Source organism: Myxine glutinosa, chromosome 3 (assembly GCF_964187855.1).
Source record: "Myxine glutinosa chromosome 3, kmMyxGlut1.1, whole genome shotgun sequence".
Classification (NCBI taxonomy): Eukaryota; Metazoa; Chordata; class Myxini; order Myxiniformes; family Myxinidae; genus Myxine; species Myxine glutinosa.
In genome coordinates this window covers 158,318,901-158,339,590 of record NC_136263.1, presented here as the reverse complement: position 1 = coordinate 158,339,590, position 20,690 = coordinate 158,318,901, and the positions used below count along the sequence as shown (strand labels likewise).

General features: G+C 42.3%; 1 protein-coding gene across 2 annotated transcripts in view; it reads right to left on the bottom strand.

Moving 5' to 3' along the window:
- Positions 1 to 20,690, bottom strand: part of LOC137423099 (venom phosphodiesterase CdcPDE) — a 134,212-nt gene that overhangs the window by 57,371 nt on the left and 56,151 nt on the right. For both annotated transcript variants that reach the window (XM_068109908.2, XM_068109909.2), the window contains exons 7-10: positions 18,667 to 18,746; positions 17,347 to 17,466; positions 12,768 to 12,877; positions 8,752 to 8,817 (exon numbers count right to left, since the gene is read on the bottom strand). In XM_068109908.2, the coding sequence (XP_067966009.1) occupies positions 8,752 to 8,817; positions 12,768 to 12,877; positions 17,347 to 17,466; positions 18,667 to 18,746 (376 nt within the window). The remainder of the gene's footprint in view (positions 1 to 8,751; positions 8,818 to 12,767; positions 12,878 to 17,346; positions 17,467 to 18,666; positions 18,747 to 20,690) is intronic.

Below are 20,690 nucleotides of genomic sequence, written 5' to 3'. Positions count from 1 at the left end.
GCGATTGATGGAGACATGTTGCTTTCCCGGGTGCAGCCGTTTGTGCGTCGTCACAATGAGAACAATGGACGTTATGCGAACGCGAATGTTATGCGGAAGTCGAAACCTGAGAATGCTTGAGACCAAAGCTGAAATTGGGAAAACTAAATAGCCTATTTTACTCCCAGGGATCCCAGGATTACCCACCCAAAATATCTTTGTGATCGGTTCAGCAGTTTTTACGGTACCTTCGAACAGACGGACGGACATTTGGTGAATTATAGTAAGATAATACATTAAACCAAGATGGCAGATACCAATCTATTTAGAAGAGAGACTGGTAGCAGTGGTGTGTTACCCCGAGAGGAGAAACACAAACGAAATGATGAAACAGGTGCAACAAGACTTCGGATGAGCGTTTTGGAAAGCCAGCACCATCAAAATCAAATCTTCATCTTTGGGGAAAAAGGCATTTCAGACTGGAGGTGTACTTTACAGCAAGCGCAACGAATGACCAAATATTTGTGACTTGGTAATTCAAAACATTAAAACATCCATTCTCAGGTCTCCGAAAAATCATAATGGAAACGTTCTGCAGAGTTGGGTGTTTCGTATTCATCGTTAAGTCGCACAATGAAAGAAGATCTTCACATGAAACCACACAAACCAACTGTCATCTGTGAATTGTCAGATGCAGATCATGAAAACAGGTAGACAGCTTGTGACAAACTGCTGCAGCACTTCGATACAATTCCTAAAAGATCAAAAGTTATGTTTAGCGATGAGTGTTCATTTCCATGCAATGTTTACTTTTTGAGCAATGCTAATCCACATCATGTTGAAGAAGTGCAATCATGTTAAGGTTTGTGTGGCATTATCGACCCACCACCTCATTAGTCCTTACTTTTTTGATGTGTCAGTCAACCAGCAGTCATATCTGCATATGTTGGAGAATTACCTCACACCTGAACTTGGACGTGGACTAGCCCATGAGATATATTTCCAGCAGGATGGGGCACCTGTGCATCATGCATGTGTGGTACGAAATTACCTCAATCAAATTTTTCCCAACCATTGGATTGGCAGGTCTTCGCCAACACTTCTGTGGCCACTGCACAGTCGTGACATGACCACTTGTGACAATGCGCTGTGGGGGTACGTCAAAGCTAAGGCTGCAGAACATCGCATGGCATCTGTTGATGAACTGAAACAACTGCTTTTAAGAAGCATTTTGCACCATAAAACATGGTATTTTGCATCAGTTTTCATTCCGCCTATGGAGAAAATTTATCTTGTGCTGTGACAACGGCAGACATCATACGGGCGTACTCAATGTCAAAGGAGGTATTGTTATGGATTCATCACTTCCGTTGTTGTGGTTTTCATCCACTTGAAACATTTCTGGTTCCATGTATTATTATTATGGTGGTTTGAGGGAAATGACGGTTATTGTTGTCAAAAGGTAAAAAGGTTAAGGTTTTTCAATGAAACCGGAACCGGACGACGACGAAACGGAAGGAGAAAAAAAGGGCGGAGCGAAAGAGTCGGAGAAGAAGCTGGTTGCTTTGCAGTCTGCAACGAACGTTGTCGAGCAAGAGTCACATACTTTGGGTTTCCTGGGACAAAGGATTCCTGCGATAAAGTTATCGCTGTGACTGATCATCCTGCGTGTCAGGTTTGGCGTTAGATTCCGAAGAATCATCGCCACGTCGTTGCGACTCAAGGGCGAGCTGTCGGCCACTTTGACTCATGCACTTCGCGCATCGAGCAAACTTTCCTTACTTCGTCAACTGTTTCCACCGCTTTCAGACGTATCTGTGGTGTGTGTGCGCACCGAGGCTTTTGACGATTACTTTGCGGCTCGCCGACTCTGAACAGTGAAAGTTCATATCTGGAGGGCGCCTTTGGATTTCCCAGTCACCGTGAGTGCGCCTTTGTGCCGCTTTAACCACGTGACCCTTTTCTCCGCTTTGGCCGCGTGCGCCTTTGTGCCGTTTTGGGTGGTGTGACTGTGCCTGTCATCTGAACGAGATTCTGGTTTCGATTCGACATCGTTCCGTTGATCACTGGAGGGGATCAACTCTTAGCTTGAAGACGGGAATATAGAGACATTGGGGAATGTTATTTTCCACTCACTTAGAGCACAGTGAGTTACCTTATGCATGCTAGCTGATGGTACCATCATAGGAGATATATTGATTGTACTCTTGATTCCTATTATTGTTGTACTGTTATTCTTGTGTGATTTTTAATACAATATTTGTTTGTATTATTGGTGTTTGTATTATTTGCAATTGGTGTGGTTTCACCATTGATTTTGACACAGGATAACATATTTTTCTGCCGTTACTCCTTTCGGGGCTCGGAGGTACACCGTGACCCGGGGGTCTGGGAGGAGCACGTAACAGTATTTTAATTGTTTTATTCCTGTAATATGTTATTATTACTCTTGTTGTTATGTATTACTGTAATTTGTTATTATACCGGGGCTATGGCTCACCCTGGTGGAAGGTATAAATAAATCAAAGCAGCTAAAACCGTGTCCTGGGACTTATGACTCATAAGGCCTTACTGGCCAAGAAGCCAACGTATTTAGTATCACCTGACTTTATATAGCAATAGCCCTCATCAGCAATGACCACTACCTCAACCCACGCAGATCATTTTCCCACAAAGTAAATGCCAAACAGAAACACTTCCAGACAGCACCATCTGCTCACCGTGGATTGGCTCTGGACTTCAGTACAGAGAAATTCAAGTCTGCCTTGGAAAGCCTAAAATGTGAAAAAGCACCAGGACCTTATAACATTCATGCAGAGAAGTTGAAGAACTCCAGCACTTGCCTACTCCTCTGGCCTAAGTGCTTCATGTCCTACTGCCTTTCCTCACTGGAGATTCCAAAGCTCTGGAAGAGGGCCAATGTTGTGGCCACCCTAAAAACCTTACAAGCCCATAGACATCCCCAATAGTTACAGTCTGATATCGCTGCTCTCTGCTCCCATTGAAGGTTATTGAGATGCTCATCCTTAACAAGATAAAACCACTTGTTGAGATAGCACTCACACCAGAACAAGCAAGCTTCAGGAAGAATCATAGCACTGAAGATTAGATTATAGCTGCAACTGACAATATTGAGACTGCCTTGCATCAAACTAGAAATGTAGGAGCTGGGCTGTCTTCTTTGACTTGTTTTCAGTACATGACACAGTCTGGCACCATTGCCTGATGCTGAAGCTGCATGAGATGCAGCCGGGCCACCACTTAGTCTACTTATCCAAGTCTTGACCTCCAACCGCTGATTCAGAGTCGAGCTTTAAGGACAAACCGGTAGAAACCCACGTCCTCAAGAGTGGGGTTCCGCAAGGCTCAGTCTTAGCACCACTGCTGTACAATATGTTCACAGCAGCCCTCACTGAGACAACAGGTACTAAATTTGCCTATGCCGATAACATTGCGATCCTGCAACTGAACAAGTCTTTTGAGGAAGCTGAGGCCACTCTCAGCCGAGTTGTTGCTTCTATGGACCACTACTACCACCAATGGCACCAATGTCTCAATGTTTTTTTTTTTGTTTTGTTTTTTTTGTCCACAAGATCGAGGTCTCAACATTATATGTTGCAAAGGCAGTCTGCGCTATTTTCCATCTTCAGAACAGTAACGTAGCCAGGCAGTGAGAAGTCCAGCTAAATAATATCCAGCTTCCCTTCACACATGCTCCGACCTACCATTGCATGCAAATGCACCAGTGTGTTCCGTCCCTCAGAATACTGTGTGTCTGCATGGAGAAGGAGCCACCACACTAAGAAGGTAGATGTGCATCTCAACTCTTCCTTAAGGGTCATGAGTTGATGTATTTGACCTACTCCCACCCATCATCTCCCAGACCTTGCGGGCATCCAACCCCAACAAATTAGACGGGCAGCCATCACAAAATAATCAGTCCTCAATATTGAAAAGCCACAATCCCTTTACTATAATAGCTCAAACCTATATCACAGCAGACGATGGCCTGAGCAAACACACATGGCAGATGAAGCAATGGTGTACCTAACAAACCAGCAGCTATCTACAACACCTTCCCCGTTCCACCAAGCCACCTGATTGTGATCTGCTTAGTAAGGAATGGTGTCACCTTAACCGACTCGGAACAGGTGATGGCAGATTCCATCACAACATGTTCTCCTGGAAACTTGCTGTTTTATCCAACTGAGTGTGGCCTCCCTAGACTGCCGATCATCTTGTGCAAGTCTGCTCCATGCAAGGAGGTTGGCAAGAACTGCAGCACCTGACCATAAGGGCCCAAAGTTGGCTGAAAACAGGTAACTTCATGTCGTAGACAACAACTCAGAAAAAGGCCCCACAACTCAGAGAAAGGACCAGATGGCATCAGCCCACGGGTCCTAAAATCCTCCTCTGCAGCTCTTTCACACCCTCCCTCTGTTCCCTTCACCCTCTCTTTTGCTCAAGGTCATCTGCCATCAGCTTGGAAATCAGCCAACATTACGGCTTTACACAAAAAAGGTGCAAAAACATATCCTTGCAACTACAGACCAATCAGCCTGCTCCCAATTATCAGCAAAGTCATGGAATCCGTCATTGCTTCAGATATCAAATCCTTCCTCTTCTCCAATGGCTTGATCTCTGATCATCAATTTGGATTCAGACCAGGTCACTCTACTATGAACATGCTGCTTCTGCTGTCTCAACAATGGATGGAGGTCCTCAATGTCAAACAGGAAATTAGAGCTGTCTCCCTTGACATATCACATGCCTTCAATAGGGTCTGGCACGCCGCTCTGCTCACCAAACTGTCCTCCGATGGTATCCATGGAAATCTCCATGCATGGCTTGTGGACTTCCTCTCTGGTCGTAGTCAAAGTGTGGCCCTGAATGGATTTCTCTCATCTCCCCTTCCTGTTCAGGCTGGAGTTCCCCAAGGCAGTGTTCTGGGCCCTGTTCGTTTTCTGGTCTTCATCAATGATCTCTACGACTCTCTGGAAAATTCTCTCTATCTCTTTGCTGATGACTCCACTCTCTGCCGCTCCATTCCTCATCCCTCAGATCGGCAGTCTGCAGCCTCCTCACTCTCTGCAGACCTGGACAAAATCACAGACTGTTCAAACAAGTGGAAGATGTCTTTCAATCCTGACAAATCTCACACTCTCAATATGTCTCTCTGAAAAGACCGTCTGGACAACCCTCCCATCCACTTTCTCAACAATCCTCTCCAATAAGTTCTGTCACTCAAGCTCTTGGGTCTCACAACCTGCCATGATCTTTCCTGGGAAATCCACATTTCCAAGCTGGCCTCCAAAGCCAACTGAGCATCCTCTGTCATGAGAAGTCCTTCCTTGGCACATCTCAGCTCCTAACCACATACAAGGCTTTCATTCGCAGCTCAATGGAATACTGCTCTCCCCTCTGGGCTGGTGCTCCTGCCTCACACCTAGCTCGGCTTCACGCTGTTGAAACCGAAGCTTTCAGAATCATTGGAATCTCCCACGATGAAGCTAAGTCTGAGGGCCTTTCATTCACTCACCGCAGGCAGGTTGGTGGTCTTTCTGTCTTCTAGCGACTCCTCTCTGGCCTAGCCCCCCCCACCCCCCCAGCCCTGTATGTGCTCTGCCCCACAAATACTCCTACAGGTCGCACAGGATCTGCCAGCAACCCTCTTCTGGTGAAATTGCCAAAATCACAAGACTCTCAGCTCACCTTCACCCTTTCATTCCTATTTTCTCCTGCCTCTGGAACAAACTCCCTCACTCTCTTCAATCCCTCTTCTCCCTCCAGGTCTTTAAAACAGCTGTTCACCACCATCTCTTATTTTCCCCCATCCAAAACCTTGATCTTTTCTACCCCCGTTAATTCACCCCAGATCCACTTTTCTGAAATACCAACTTCTTTCCTGGAAGTCCTAGCTGCGTCCATGGTTGTTTTTTTTTTCCTCTCCCACCCCCCACTTCCCTTCCCACGCCTCCTCCCCCCAAGCATTCTCCCTCCCACAGATCTCCCGATGTCCCTGCTCTCAAATGTTATACTTATGTGCTTCCCCCTCTCTCCCCATATTGTTTCCGGCTCCCTTTATTATGTCACATGTGTGCGTTGTTTTTTTGTCAATAATGTTAGCTCTTACATGAGCCTCAATCTTGGATACAAAAAAAAAGAAAAGAAAAAAAAGAAAAGAAGAAGACCTGTCTGGGATGCGAGTGCAATAAGCCTCATCATCATGTCATCAGTATATGCCAAAATTTATCACAGAATATGCCAAATAAGTTTAGAGATTTATGTTCCACAGAATATGATCAGCATCGGAGAGGATTTTTATATAGCATAGAGCATAAGAGAGGATCATAGTTAATGAGGTTTAGAAGTTCAACAGACTGAAACTCTTCCAGTTTCTGTCCATGAAAATCACCAGATGGGTTCATTATTTTATTTTACAAGAGATCAAGGGTCATATGAAGAGCAAGGTGACATGGGATAAAAAGGCAATAACCTGACAGTGGAGCAAGTAGAGCAAGAGTTGGCCACGGTAAACGAGGGAATGAATGATCAAGGAAAGAAGCGAGCAAAGAGAGAAGGAAACAGTAACCTGCAAGTAGAGGGTGAGGTTAGGAAGGGTTAAGGTGGGGTAGTAAAAATTGTTGGTAGGGATGTGGGTTTACAGTTTGTTGTTCCTTCAGGAGTGATGGGATAAGTGTGTGAAATGATCCAGGATTGAGAGAAATGTTCCATTTGTTACCCCAGCATCTAATCAACTCCAGATCAGCAGAAAGGGTTGCAGCTGCTCTGTTTGTCCACCAGTAGGATTGGTTACTGTACGGCAGTGTGGAGTCAGCTGCAAAAAGGAATAGCGGGTATTCCAGAGCATCGAAGAGGTCGTTTATGTGGATAAGGAAGAAGTCTGAGGCCAAGCCACCCTTGGGGCACTCCAGCCTACACTTGGAGAGGAGAGCAGAGGGTTTTATACATGATGTAAGCTTATTGAGGAGCTAAATGGCAAAGGGCAGCATGTTCTCAAACTACCAGCGGGTGTTTAGGGAATAAATATAAAAACAAGAAGGAAAGGAGAAGTAGCCTAGAGAAAATAGAATGGGAAAGAATCAGTGGGTGTAGAAGAGATCACACATGTGCACGGATGTCCAGCACAGTGTGGGATTGGTTGGTGAGATGAGATTTGGAGGCAAACACTGAGTTGTGACATTCTGCCTTGTCTCGAGCAGAGTTTGAGATTAGGCTATTTGAGGTGAGGGTGAGGATGAAGGGGAAGCATTCACCGGACATAGACTTTCAAGGTGTCATGAGGACTCTGAAGGAGACTGGTTGTTGAGTTCAGCCTTGAAATTCACAAGATGATATTTTCTGGCTTCCCTTCGAGTAGACATACACCTTTTATGAGCCTTCAACGTTGAGAGAGCAAGCTGTTCATTAACTATAACTTACCTAAAAAATCAGTGTACTGAGGCGACAAACTTTAATTTGGATAGCAGTAGACAGGATGGCATAAACTAGTGCACAATGAAGAGATCAGTTTTGCGGAAGTATTCCCAGGCAGAATCAATGGTGCATGCTGTGGATATGACATCCAAATGCGTTTATGAAATGGTAGATTGCAATCTTTGCCAATTTTGTCAGTATAAACAGCCAGATTCTGCAGCATTTATGTTGCTCTCTCACAATAGCCAGACAGAGAGGGAAGAGAGATGAGCTGTGACAGGATTATATCATCATTCATAGAGTCTTTAAACTACGAGTACACCCGCTCACTACGGGAGCAGAAAAAAGGGTCATTCCTCTTTGGGGTATGTAGATTACAGTCGATCTATGGTCAGATCTCAAGAACATTGGGTGTTTGTTCATTTACCAAGTTTCTTGTGGAGAGATCGCCAAGTGGTTTAAGGATTTGAGCAAGCACTCCATTCAAAACCATTAAGGAACGCCTGGCTTGGCAAGTGCTAGCTAGCTGCTTGGTAAATGAGCACAACCCGAGCTTCTCCCTTTCAGTTTCGTATTAAACAGCAGGAGCGAGTTTCAAAAGTTTGCTACGAAAAATGTCTCGGTAGCGGCAGAAAGGGCCATGTTATTAACCCAACATTTGTGGGTTATTAACCCAACATTTGTGGGTTATATAGAGTACAGTAGATCTTCCCTCAGTTCTGTAAGTAAACCTAACTTCACAGATGTCAGGATTCGTCCAAATTTCTTCATTTAGTGTTATAAAGAGCATTAGCGACTGTTTAAAAAGCTAAGCATATGTGTTTGTGGTTTATAATATTTTTACTTCCTGTAGAAGCCGTTGCTCCCACAGAAACGCCATTATAACTATAAGCTATTTATACATGTTATCACTGCAGGAAAAACGCCTTGGGGAAGTGGGACATTATTAGTATTAATATTGTTTTGTAATAACATCAACAATATGTGATTATCATTAATTTTGTTATTCAAAGTGTCTTTGGAAAAACGCCACAATAAATCTTCTTCTTTGGACAAACGCCACGATAACGCTAATTTAACATTGATATACACTTCAACACGCAACGCCATTGACGGAATGGTGGGGAAAACCCGCTCGGGGGGAAACTTCCCTTGGGAAGGGGGGCAAATGAGTGCGCTACAACCTTCATTATGTAACCCTTGGTCATCATGTCAGGTTTGGTTGAGATTGGATAAGTCATGACCGAATGTATTGGCGTCAAAAATTTATCAGACAGACAGACACCAAATGGCGTATTTTAGTATGATGAAAGGTTTTTTCTGCTTTTCACTCACCGCTCTTCCTTTTGTAGGTCAAGCCACTGAAGTATGGTAATAACACGTTCTTCAAACGGTATTGAGCTGCAAAATGATAGGTATACAAAAGACTGATTACAATAATCATTGTGCTTTCTTTTTTTAATTACAAACAATACTTGTAAGGAATAATATCTTCATTTTAAAAATTGTGACCAACATTGTCATTTTAGAATCACAAGTGGTGATCATCTCCATATTACGAGAACATCAATAAAATGAAATACTGTAGTTAAAATTTTCCCATATTTTTTTTTTCTATAACACATACATTATCTGTAAGATTCTCGACTCCATGAATGAATTCCATCATTACGTTATTGAGACTCAAGCAGGATGCTCATAACCCACCGAAAGAGTCAAAAAATTAGCATCTTAAAATTGGTAATAGTCCGCAGGGCTTGCCCTTGAAACAAGGTTACAAAAGGATCTTTAACATCTAACTTTCAGTTCAAACAGGCAATACTTTGCGAGTATATATATATATATATCATATGTATATATACATTGCCTATAGAAAGTCTACACCCCCTTTCAAATTTTTCACCTTTTGTTACCTTTTAGCCTGGAATTAAAATGCATTAAATCAGACTTTTCCACCTTTATTTACACACTGTAACCCACAACTTCCAAATGAAAAACAAATTCTCCAAACTTCAGGAAATTAATTAAAAATACAAGACGAGAATATCTTGGTTAGATAAGCCCCCTCCCCCTTATAATAGCAATTGCAAATTAGCTCAGGTATAACCAATAACCTTCATAATCACACACCAAGTTAATTTGCCTTCACCTGCATTAAATTGCAGTGATTTTGATGATTACAGAATAAAATCAGCTGTTCCTGTAGAATTCCTCTGCTGGATAGTGCATTTCACAGTACAGACTCAACCATGAGCACATCAAAAAACCTCCACGATAAAGTTGTGGAAAGGCACAGATCAGGGAATGGGTATAAAAAGATTTCAAAGGCCTTGAATATCCCTTGGAGCACAGTCAAGGCAATCATTAAGAAGGGGAAGGTGTATGGTACCACCAAGACCCTGCCTAGATCAGGCCGTCCTTCCAAATTGGATGACCAAGCAAGGAGTCTTGTCAGAGAGGCCACCAATAGAACAATGGGAACTTTGAAAGAGCTAAAGGCCTTTATGGCAAAGACTGGTCACTGTGTGCACGTGATAACAATATCCCAAGCACTCCACTAGTCTGGCCTATATGGTAAGGTGGCCAGAAGGAAGCCATTACTTTAAAAATCCCATCTTGAGTATCGTTTGAGGTATGCCTAAAAACTCTGGAGATTCTGAAGCCATGTGGCAAAAGGGTTTGTGGACTGACAAAACCAAGATGAAACTTTTTGGCCTAAATGCAAAATGTTACGTTTGGTGCAAACCGAACACAGGGCATCACCCAAAGAACACCATCTCTACTGTGAAACATGGTGGTGGCAGCATCATTTTATGGGGATGGTTATTCTAGGTTTGTATTTTTAGTTAATTTTCTGAAATTTATAGAATTTGTTTTTCATTTGGAAGTTATGGGTTACAATGTGTAAATAATGGTGGAAAAAGTCTGATTTTATGCATTTTAATTCCAGGCTATAAGGCAACAAAAGGTGAAAAATTTGAAAGGGGGTGTAGACTTTCTATAGGCACAGTACATACACAAACACACACACACACACACACACACACATATATATATATATATATACATATACATATATGTACACCCCATGTAAAGTTTTTGACTTTTTCAACACATTTCAACATACAGCTATTGTTACAGAGTCCTCTACAATCTCCTGGTCTCGGTAACCTCCGCACCCCGAGAGGAACCCCGGCAGAAAAATATATTAACCTGTGTTGAAAATCAATAGTGAAACCACACCAATGATTATATAAATTAACAAACTTGTATTATAAATCACACACAGGTAATACGGTACAGCAAATGGCCATTAAGAGTGCACTCTATATCTCTTATATACAGTCAGGTCACTCATGGCACGGTCAGCGAGTGCAACGACACTCCTCAATGTCTTTATGACTTTTCCCAAGGTGAATGGGATTCGCTCCAGCGGTCGATGGAACGAAATCCGGTCGAAGCCCGAATCTCGCTCTCCAGTCGATCTCTGAAGCGTGTACAGTGGGCAAGGGTGCTCTTCCCGCCAAACTGTACAACGGTGCCCTCCAGAGGCGCACCTTCACCGCTCCCAGAGCAAACCGCAACATAATTGGAGACGAAACGGTCGCACACACCCATCCCCGGCAGACGGTAGGATGTTGGGGTGAAGATGACACGAAGCAAACCTTCACAGGTGTCCGACGCACGGTGTGCAAGATGGCCGACGGCTCTGGCTTGAGCCGATGCAACGAGACGAGGATTCGTCAGAATCTCAGCGCCCCAAATCTGTCTACGCAGATTTCTCCACTCCAGCGAATATTCTTATCGCCGGATGTTCCTTCCAGGAACTCAAAATCCCCACGCGGCTGTCGGTAAACCTGGCTCGTTATGGAGTGCTGACGTCACGCGTCTTCTCCAACTTGGTTCGCGCCACTTCTTCCTCTTCACCTCATTGTCTTCTCCTTCGGTTTCCTGTTTCACTTACAGTTATCCTTTTTAACTTTTGATAACCGTTCGTGAATAATAAACCTTGTGAAACTAATAATAATACATAATATCAGAACTACGTCAAGTGGGTGAAAACCACAATAACGGAAGTCACGAATCCGTAACACTTCCCCCCCTCAAGAAAGAAAGTTTGAACACAGAAAAAACTTTCTTTGCATGCAAACTTTAACAAAAAAACAAAAGTAAATTCACAATCCAAATCATCAATTCCCGTGGGCAACAATTATCAACATCTCAAAAATAAAGCAAAAAAATTTCACACAACCCACAGAGATTTCCAAAGTTAATTCACTCTGGACAAAGCATCAGCAACGACATTGTCCCTGCCCTTTACGTGCTCAATTTCCAAGTTGGACTCCTGCAAAGCCAAACTCCATCTCATCACCCTCTGATTTTTACTTTCAGTTTCTTGTGAATGAAGGTTAAGGGGTGGTGATCCAAAATCCAAAGGCCAGCCAATCTATAGCACTTTTCCCAGGAGGCCGAGCTGAAGGCCAGGTTCCATGGTGGTTGGGTGGTGAGGTCTGGAAGTATTCCCTACATGGACGCCTTTATGAACGCCACGTTCGAAATTTGCAATTTGCATTTCCACATGCGAAATTTGCATTTATGTTTATTTAAATTATACAATGGACTACAAAATGTAAATGTTTCATGATGTTTGTTATATTATATCACCTTTATCTATCAATATTGTTGAAATGAAGATCAAATAGCTGTATGTTGAAATATGTTGAAAAAGTCAAAACTTTACATGGGGTGTACTTACTTTTTCACGTGACTATATATATACATATATAACATATACATGCATACACGGTATACGGCTCATAATGGAGCTTCCACTCACACAAACATGGTCATACTGATGAGCCAAACACAGCCACTGTGCATGGTGGAAGTGCTGTCACTTCCTGGGATACTCTGGGTACGAGCGACACACCAATATGGCGCCACTTTTCTCACCGCACTCAGCAGTGCACTTCCTCAGGGGAAATTTTTCCCTCCCCCCATGGATGCCAACTGATGGGGATTGTTCGTGCTCTATCCTTTTAAATCCTGACCGCCAAGCAAGGAAGCAGCGCATACCATGTTTTAAGTCATTGGTATGACTCAGCAGGGTTCTTCACCGCCGACCTCCCAGACTCAAAGCAGACAATCTAAACATTACACCGAATCTGGTATTGAAAATAAAAGCAAACAAAACCTGTCATTTCTAGAAATATATATTTTAGTGCAATAATTGGTGCAATACAGTTCCCCAGATTCCAGAAAAGGGTTGAATGTTTTTGCAATAATCTGTAGAGTACATACAGTAAAAATAAAGTTTAGCACTGCAGAGCTTGAAAATGGCATATACCTACCCATTATATATTTTCCATTTGCTGGGATGAGTATTATTAATGGGTACATCACTTCCAGGCCAAAAGTATGTACCAGCTTTGACACCTTGAAATTCAGCTGTCAACCAAATCTGCATAAACCAGACCATAATCACATAAAATACAACACCATGACATATTCAGAAGAACTAGAATATAAGACCCTTCGCTTCTGACAGGAATACCAATCTTATCGATAAAGATATATTTACGTATGCACGTAAGAGGATTTTTTGACGTCACGTAAGTCCTCTCCGTGAAGCGCCATGTCGTATCAGTCCGCCACCCCTCATGCATGGAGAATACAGTGCAGAGGGGAAGAGGGAAATTCTACCATTTTTAGCTTACATAATTAATAGATGGTATCGTGTTTTGGCTGACTGGTTTTAATAAAAAATAAATAAAATTAACTTTCACACTTCCAAAATCATGTGAATAAATTATTCAAATATCAGTTGCTTTTTTGTTCGTATACTTTTCTCGCCTGTGTTGGAAGTAGAGTGACCTGTTTTGTGATTCTTTAAAAGGTGGTGTGTAATCAGAAATACTGTTTGATAGGGCATTATATTACTGTTATATGAATAAAATGAATGAATGATCATTTTAAGGCCATTTTTCCCCGCTAGAGTGGGGGTTAGCCTTGCGGGCCCCATGACAATCATGGTTACCTTTTTGAGGCAATGTTTTTATGGCTGGGTGCCCTTCCTGACGCCAACACTTAGTCACCTCTTACGATGCACAGGGATACGGTGTACCTATTCTAAATCTGGGTACACACCACGATCATTCATCCCAGCAAGCTGGTACTCAATTTGCCGACCTCGGAAGGATGAACAGGCTGAGTCAACCCCCCTGGCGTTAATTAAGCAATCGACCAGGATTCAAACTCATGATCCTAGGATCCCAAGCCGGCACCCTAACCGCGCAGCCAACACCTGGCTATATGACTAAAATGGAAATGTTGAAAAGTATTGAATATAGCAAGTGTTTTCTGAATCAAATCGATATGAGAAAAAGGATTGAATGAGACTCACCATTATTATAAATGAAGAAGAAGATGAAGGAAGAAGAGTTTTTGTTTGAATATAATTTGAAGCTGGCCCATCTAACCTAATCTTACTCAACTGTATCATACTGTTGGCAGATTGCCTAGCATATGATTGATAAAAAGATGGTGGTCAGAATTGATGGCGAGCGTATGCACGGCATATAAATCCCCTTTAGGACCATTGGTGACCTGAAATTGGGATCTGAACAGGACTCCCAGTTTATTTGAGGTAGACGTAGCTATTCGTATTATGTGAGGTCTCCAAGATAGATTTGATGTTGGCCTAACAGTGATACCAAGTATGTTTAGTGTATTTAGTGGAAAAATTGTTGTGCTTCAAATGAGATGGGAAAGTTGAGAGGAGATTTAGACAGATACATAAAAAAGAATTGTTTTAGAGCATTAAACTTAACTTGATTACATTTGCTCCACTGAGAAATCCTGTCCAAATCCGATTTTATAGAGATTGTCGTAATAAAACGAGATGTAAATCGACCAAGAGAAGATGTGGCAGATGTAAAAAACGTAGAGGAATGTAATGTTAAGTCGTCATGATACCTGCACATGAAATGAGATATTTAATTTGATTTTAAAATCAAGCCCTCACAAGACCATTTATTAATTTGCTTTTATTTCCACGATGATAAAAGATTTTACTGTTATGTTCAGCTGCTGTTGGTTGTATAAAACATCCTTGGTTGATAAGATCAGAGTGTACTGTTCATGGTCCTTCAGCTGTGATTCTTCTTCTAAACTTTTGTAAAAGTGCCATGTAAATGTTAAAGCATGTCACATCTAGAGATACGAGTACAATACACAATGGATAACTTAATCGAAAAGACAAAATAAACTTGAACCATTGGTGTCCTTCACCAAGCATATTTGAACATGAATTATTTGACACAAACCAAGCAGTGTCTGGTTGCTAAGTGAAGTTGTGTGATTCATGGATTGATTCATCTTGATTCTTGTTAAATAGTAATACACTTGTTCACATGTCACTATGCTGTACACTGAGAGGGAGGGGTGCAAGGAAGGGGGTGGGAGGAAGAGAAAGAGAGAGTGAGGGGGAGAGAGAGGAGGAGGATGGGGTTGAGAGTGAAGAGGGGAAGGGGGAGAGAAAAGGAGGGGAGCAAGAAATGGTGAGGGGGCGAGGGGGCAAGGATGGGGGTGGGGGGAAGGGAGGAGGGGAAGAGAAAGAGGTGGAAGGGAGAGAGGGGGCAAGGAGAGAGAGGGGGGGAGAGTTGAGTGTGTGGAGGGGGAGAGGGAGGTAAGAGTTAGGATGAGAGAGGGGAAATCCAGCAGAGGTGATGGCCAATTTAATGTCCATCTGAGGGATGGCACAAACATTGATGAATCACCCTGCCTGTGAAATACCAGGATGACAGTTTATAGGAGGGTTGGGACTCGAACCCAGGCTAGATGGCTTAAAACGAGTGTGCAATCCTCTCGGCCATCCTGCTGTGGTATGGAGATTCATTATTCTGTAGCCATTGAAAACATTTTTCAATCCTCTATTGAACTTCTTGTTCACTTGTCCCGTTGCTTTACCAATTCTAATCCTCTAATTTATTTTGCCTTCCTAACTCTGGAGATATCCCCACCGAGAACCGATCCATGGTATTGCCAAGCAAGCTTGTAGAAATCGAAGCTTGTAGAGCACTCGTCAAGTGACATAAGTACTCAAGCAAGCACTCCAATGAAATGGTCCATTGGGATCTTCTTCTTAATTTTAAGTTATATGGCATTTTCAGAGCGACAAGGCTCTATATACGCCAAATCATATTTTGATTATATATTTTAATTAGTCCGTGAGAGGTCATCGTGGAAAATCGCATCATATAATGCATAAAATAGCTCTAAGCTCCTAATTTGAAAACGATAGTACCTATGAAAGTGATGCATACAGCGCTCCATAGGTATGAAGATCAGTCATTCGATGATGTGAGTGGGGGAAATGAAAAAATGGATTTTGAGTGCATCATCGTGCAGAAACCATTAAGGCCTGCTCCAAGGCAAGGCATTTTTGAGCAGGCTGAAAAAGCTTAAGAACCATGTGAGGGATAGCAGACTGACGAAGGGTAAAGCCTGCTTTTTAAATTAAACAAGCCAGTTGATTAATTTCAAAAGGCATGTTTAAATTTACCTAAACACCCAGTTTTCATCCATGCACCCCATTGGAGTTCCCTTAGTGTGCATGCAAAGTTTTGGGCCACTAGGTTTCATGGTTTTCCATTTACGGAGGAGACACAATCAATTCGTCCTTGTCACATAACCAACCTGTCCACCAAGTTTCGTCTGAATCCGTCCACAACTTTTTGATATGTCCTGCTACATATAGTTTTTGGTCCTATCTCCCAATGGTGAAGAATCACTTAAACTTAAAAATTCTACTAGACGGATCCGAATCCGGATCTTCACCAAAATCTAATCATTTCATCCGTGTCACATACACGACCTCTCCGCCTAATTCCGTGTGAATCCGTCCACAACTTTTTGAGATATCTTGTTCACAGATTGACAGACAAACAAACTAGAAATCGGTCAGAGACCGAGGACTTGCCGGAATGTACTTTTTTTTCAGGGGTGTTGGTTAGAAGGGAATCGGATAATGTTTGACAGAGTTATTAGTAAAAAAAACAATTTTTGACCTTGAGTTTGACCTTTCAAGGTCACTCAAGGTCAAAGGTCATGGTGCCAAATGAAATGTCGTATGTGACTTCCTATATGTCAGTAACAGTAAGTGTATGCATATCTCTTGTACTTTTAGAGTTATAATGGTTTGAAATATATTTTAAATGAAAACGCGACCCCCCTGATTTCACGTTTTGGATGACCTTGAGCTTGACCTTGGGCCTAGAGAGTTAAAAATTTGGCACAGTCTATTCCAGGGCAAGATAAATATGTTTTGTTTTTTTTGTATACTGAATCGAGGCTCGTGAAAGAGCTGACATTTACTTCACAAACAAATCAACCAGACAAACAAAATATATAAAAAGAGGGAGTGGAAGACAAGATGGGGAGAGAAGGGGAAGCACACAAACACTTGAGAGCACACAACATTTGAGAGCAGGGAGATGTGTGGGAGGGAGAGGGCTTGGGGGGAGGAGGCGTGGGAAGGGGGGGGGGGGGAGAAGTATAAAACACAAGGACACCAAGGACTTCCAGGACAGAAGTTGGTATTTCAAAAAAGTGGAATTGGGGTGAAATTAGCGGGGGTAGAAAAGATCAAGGTTTTGGATGGGGGAAGATAAGAGATGGTGGTGAACAGCTGTTTTAAAGACCTGGAGTTTGCAATGTGTGCAAAGTTTGACGATGGTATGTGCAACGATGTGGACATAGTACTGCGCACAAACAGACAGACAAACAGACAGACAGACAGACAGACAAACCAACCAACATAGTTGCCGGAATTTTTCCGGCAAATAACAAGCAGACGGGGGGTGAAAACATAACCTCCATCCACCTTCTGGTGGCAGAGGTAATTATTGATTACATTGTACTTAAACTCACCGGTTGTCCTCCCCACCAGCGAGGCTCGTTTCTCTCAGGACTGGACAGTGAGAAATGAGCGTCAAATACCACATCATACATGCTATTGTCCACAATGCCATGTGCTTCTGGATAAAGACCCTGTTAAAGAAAGTAGAAAGATATTTCAATGGTGACTTTGGTACCACTCCATCTTGTGATGCACAAAAGCTTTTATCATTTAAATTTATTTTAAGTTCATTTAAACTTCTGAGTATTAGTTGTACTTTTGTCAAGCTTTTGTCTTCACAGTGCCAAAATATTTTTACCCCCAAATATTTAAGTGCGGATGGTGACGATCACGAGATACCTGGCTTACACAACAACCAGGAAGATGTGGAAGGAAGACTCAGCAGAAGAAACTGGTAAATACATTTATATGACCATATTTTTAAACATCTCAGCATGATACACATATCACAAATACGCACATTAATGCCATGCGGTGCATTACGTCACGCAATTGAGTTTTATTTGGGGGGAGGAGGGGGACGGATAAGGGCAAGAGGGGGCTGGGAGGCACAAAATACACTGGAGAAATCACAAAAGTATTTGATTCAAAATAAAAAAATTTGCATGAAAAAATTACCGAAGCAATGATTTTCAATAAAGTTGCATTTCTTTAGCCAAATAGTTCCAGTTCTAATTCAGTAAATTTTAAAGTACTAGCAATGGTACCCGCCCTATGGGCGGGGCTTCAATTGGGAAGCCCAAATGAAAAGGCAAAATATCAGAAATTGAAGGCTTTAAAAAAAAATTAAACTATTCATATAAACATCCGTTAAATCATATCACACGCAAATCATCAAAATTGAAACAGTACATGGCGCCCATTTTGAAAAAAGATTGAATTCTGCAAAACGGAAGCGGCCACTACACGTCTTTCTCTTTCGCACGTTTATGTGTGAAGAGTGCGCGCCGAATCTGTAACACGGAAGCGGCCGCTACACCTGTTTCTTAGTCGCTTTGCACATGCTGACGTGTTACTTCTGAGCCGCATGTTACATAGGAAGAGTTCGTCAGGAGTCGATCTACTCTCTCCTGGTACGTAAAATTTCAACAAAAGCCACATCACTGTTCATATCGGTAAATATTATTCCATAGTGTTGGGAAACATTGGAAAATTGGAAAACTTTGAAAAACAATATAGCTCATTTTACTCCAGGGGTTCCTAGGATTACCCACCCAAAATATCCTTGCGATCCGTTCAGCCGTTTTTTTTAACGAACCTTCGAACGGACAGACGGACGGACATTTGGTGAATTCTCGTAAGATAATCATGCTGTGTGACGTTTGACTTACAGTGGCGATGGTGTAATGGTTTGGAAAAGTCTTGGTTGGGTAAGAAGCTTTCATATAATTTGTAGATGTTCCACACTTTCCTGCCATACGTGAAGGAAGGAACATATAAATAATAACTAAATTACATATATATTTACTGTCACAACCAAAACTGGTTGATAATCCTATAGCACACTTATGGGAACTTTTGATATAGCTTCTTAAAGTTCAAAAGAGTGACACTTTAAGTAAAAGGAGAGGATAACTAGAACGACACTCGGTATTGCACATACCTCCACAAGGCTGAACAGTTTATGTTTTCTATCCCCCTGATAGGCTGGATCTGGATTCGGATCTGCACCAAAATCTAATCGGCTTGTTCTTGTCACCTAACCAACTCATCCACCTAGTTGAGTCATAACTTGTCCATAACTCGTCCTTTTCACACACCCAACCTGTCCACCAAGTTTCATCGGAATCCGTCCACAACTGTCTGAGATGTCGTGCTATATATCGTGTTTGGCTCTATCTATCGATGGTGAAGAATCACTTACAAAAACTTCGGATCCAAATACAGATCCGGATCTTCACCAAAATCTAATAATTTCGTCCTTGTCACATACACAACCTCTCCACCAAATTTAGTCCAAATCCGTCCACAACTTTTTGAGATATCCTGTTCAAAATCACACAGACAGGAAAGCAGAAGTGAAAACATAACCTCCATCCATATTTGGTGGCAGAGGTAATAGCAACACAGAAACGAAATCTGTATAAAATTCCTAATCCTACATTTATCACAACTTATTAAACATTTTACTGAGTATAAAATTTCATGGCACGTCTCAAACATTTATCATAAATTCCTTTGTACTAATCTTTACAAGAAACTATTAACAAAACACAAACATTGGTGCCCACTGCTGATGCCGTGCCTGTTACCAGTACGCTGGTGCTCATTTTGCCGACCTCGGAAGGATGACAGGCTGAGTCAACCCTCCTCGTGTTAATTCAACGGATCGACGGGGCTCAAACTCAAGACTCTAACATCTCAAGCCAGCCACCTTAACCGTTAAACCAACACCAGATACATGAAAACACAAGATAAAAGGCCAATGGGTGAATACCTCTTTTGCAGATTATCTGTGTATTGTAGGGATTATTGTATTCTATCCAACTGCTGGACAGACACCAGCTACTTCACTCTCTTCACTGATCTGGAAATGATAAGACTCTGGTCTGATAAAAGGAATACAAATCTATCGGTAAACACGCCTCAGGCCAAGATTGAGAGTTATCGATTGTTCACCAGAAGTGGAAATGGAGGAATTGTTGACATTTTGGAGAGTAAATGCAGTTGGTTTACATTTGTCCCTAACCACTGGAGGTAAAATCCTGACCTCAACTCCAGTGTCAACTAAAAATCGGGTACCGTTGTTCCCGTCACTGATGAAAAATAAGCGACATCGTTGTTTGTCGCCAGATTTACTCGTCCCTGTTAATTGCAAGCCGTGGCGTTTCCCGACTGCGAAACAGACTGTGAAAACTGCATGGCTGAACCTACTCGTGTGCATTCTCTCCAAATTGACAACGATACCAACAAGCACCCCGTGTAGGTTGCTTTACACAAGGACTACGACATTGTTGTGCGTCAGTTTCCACCATGTTGCCGTAGGTCCTTTCACAACCACACTCCTCTTGAAGATGACATGTAAAAGCCTGCACTTGGGAGGTCAGCTGGTCCATTTGGGTCTTAAGTCATTGCATGTCGGATGTAGCTGGTGCAGATGCGTCACCGACTAGCTGCGATGCGACCGCACCAATGGAGGAAGTGGGTGGGGTGGCGACTTTGATGATCTTGTCAGCTATATCGGCAAGTTGTTCGATATTCACCAAATCGTCGATTGAAACAAGGATACGCTGAGCATTGATTGGCAATCGTTGGAGAAAAAGCTGTGATGAGTGTGTTATCATTTGGGTTATTGTCACCAAATAATTGTCGCATCCTTCTTAGCAATTGAGAGGGCTTACAATCCCCAGCTCCT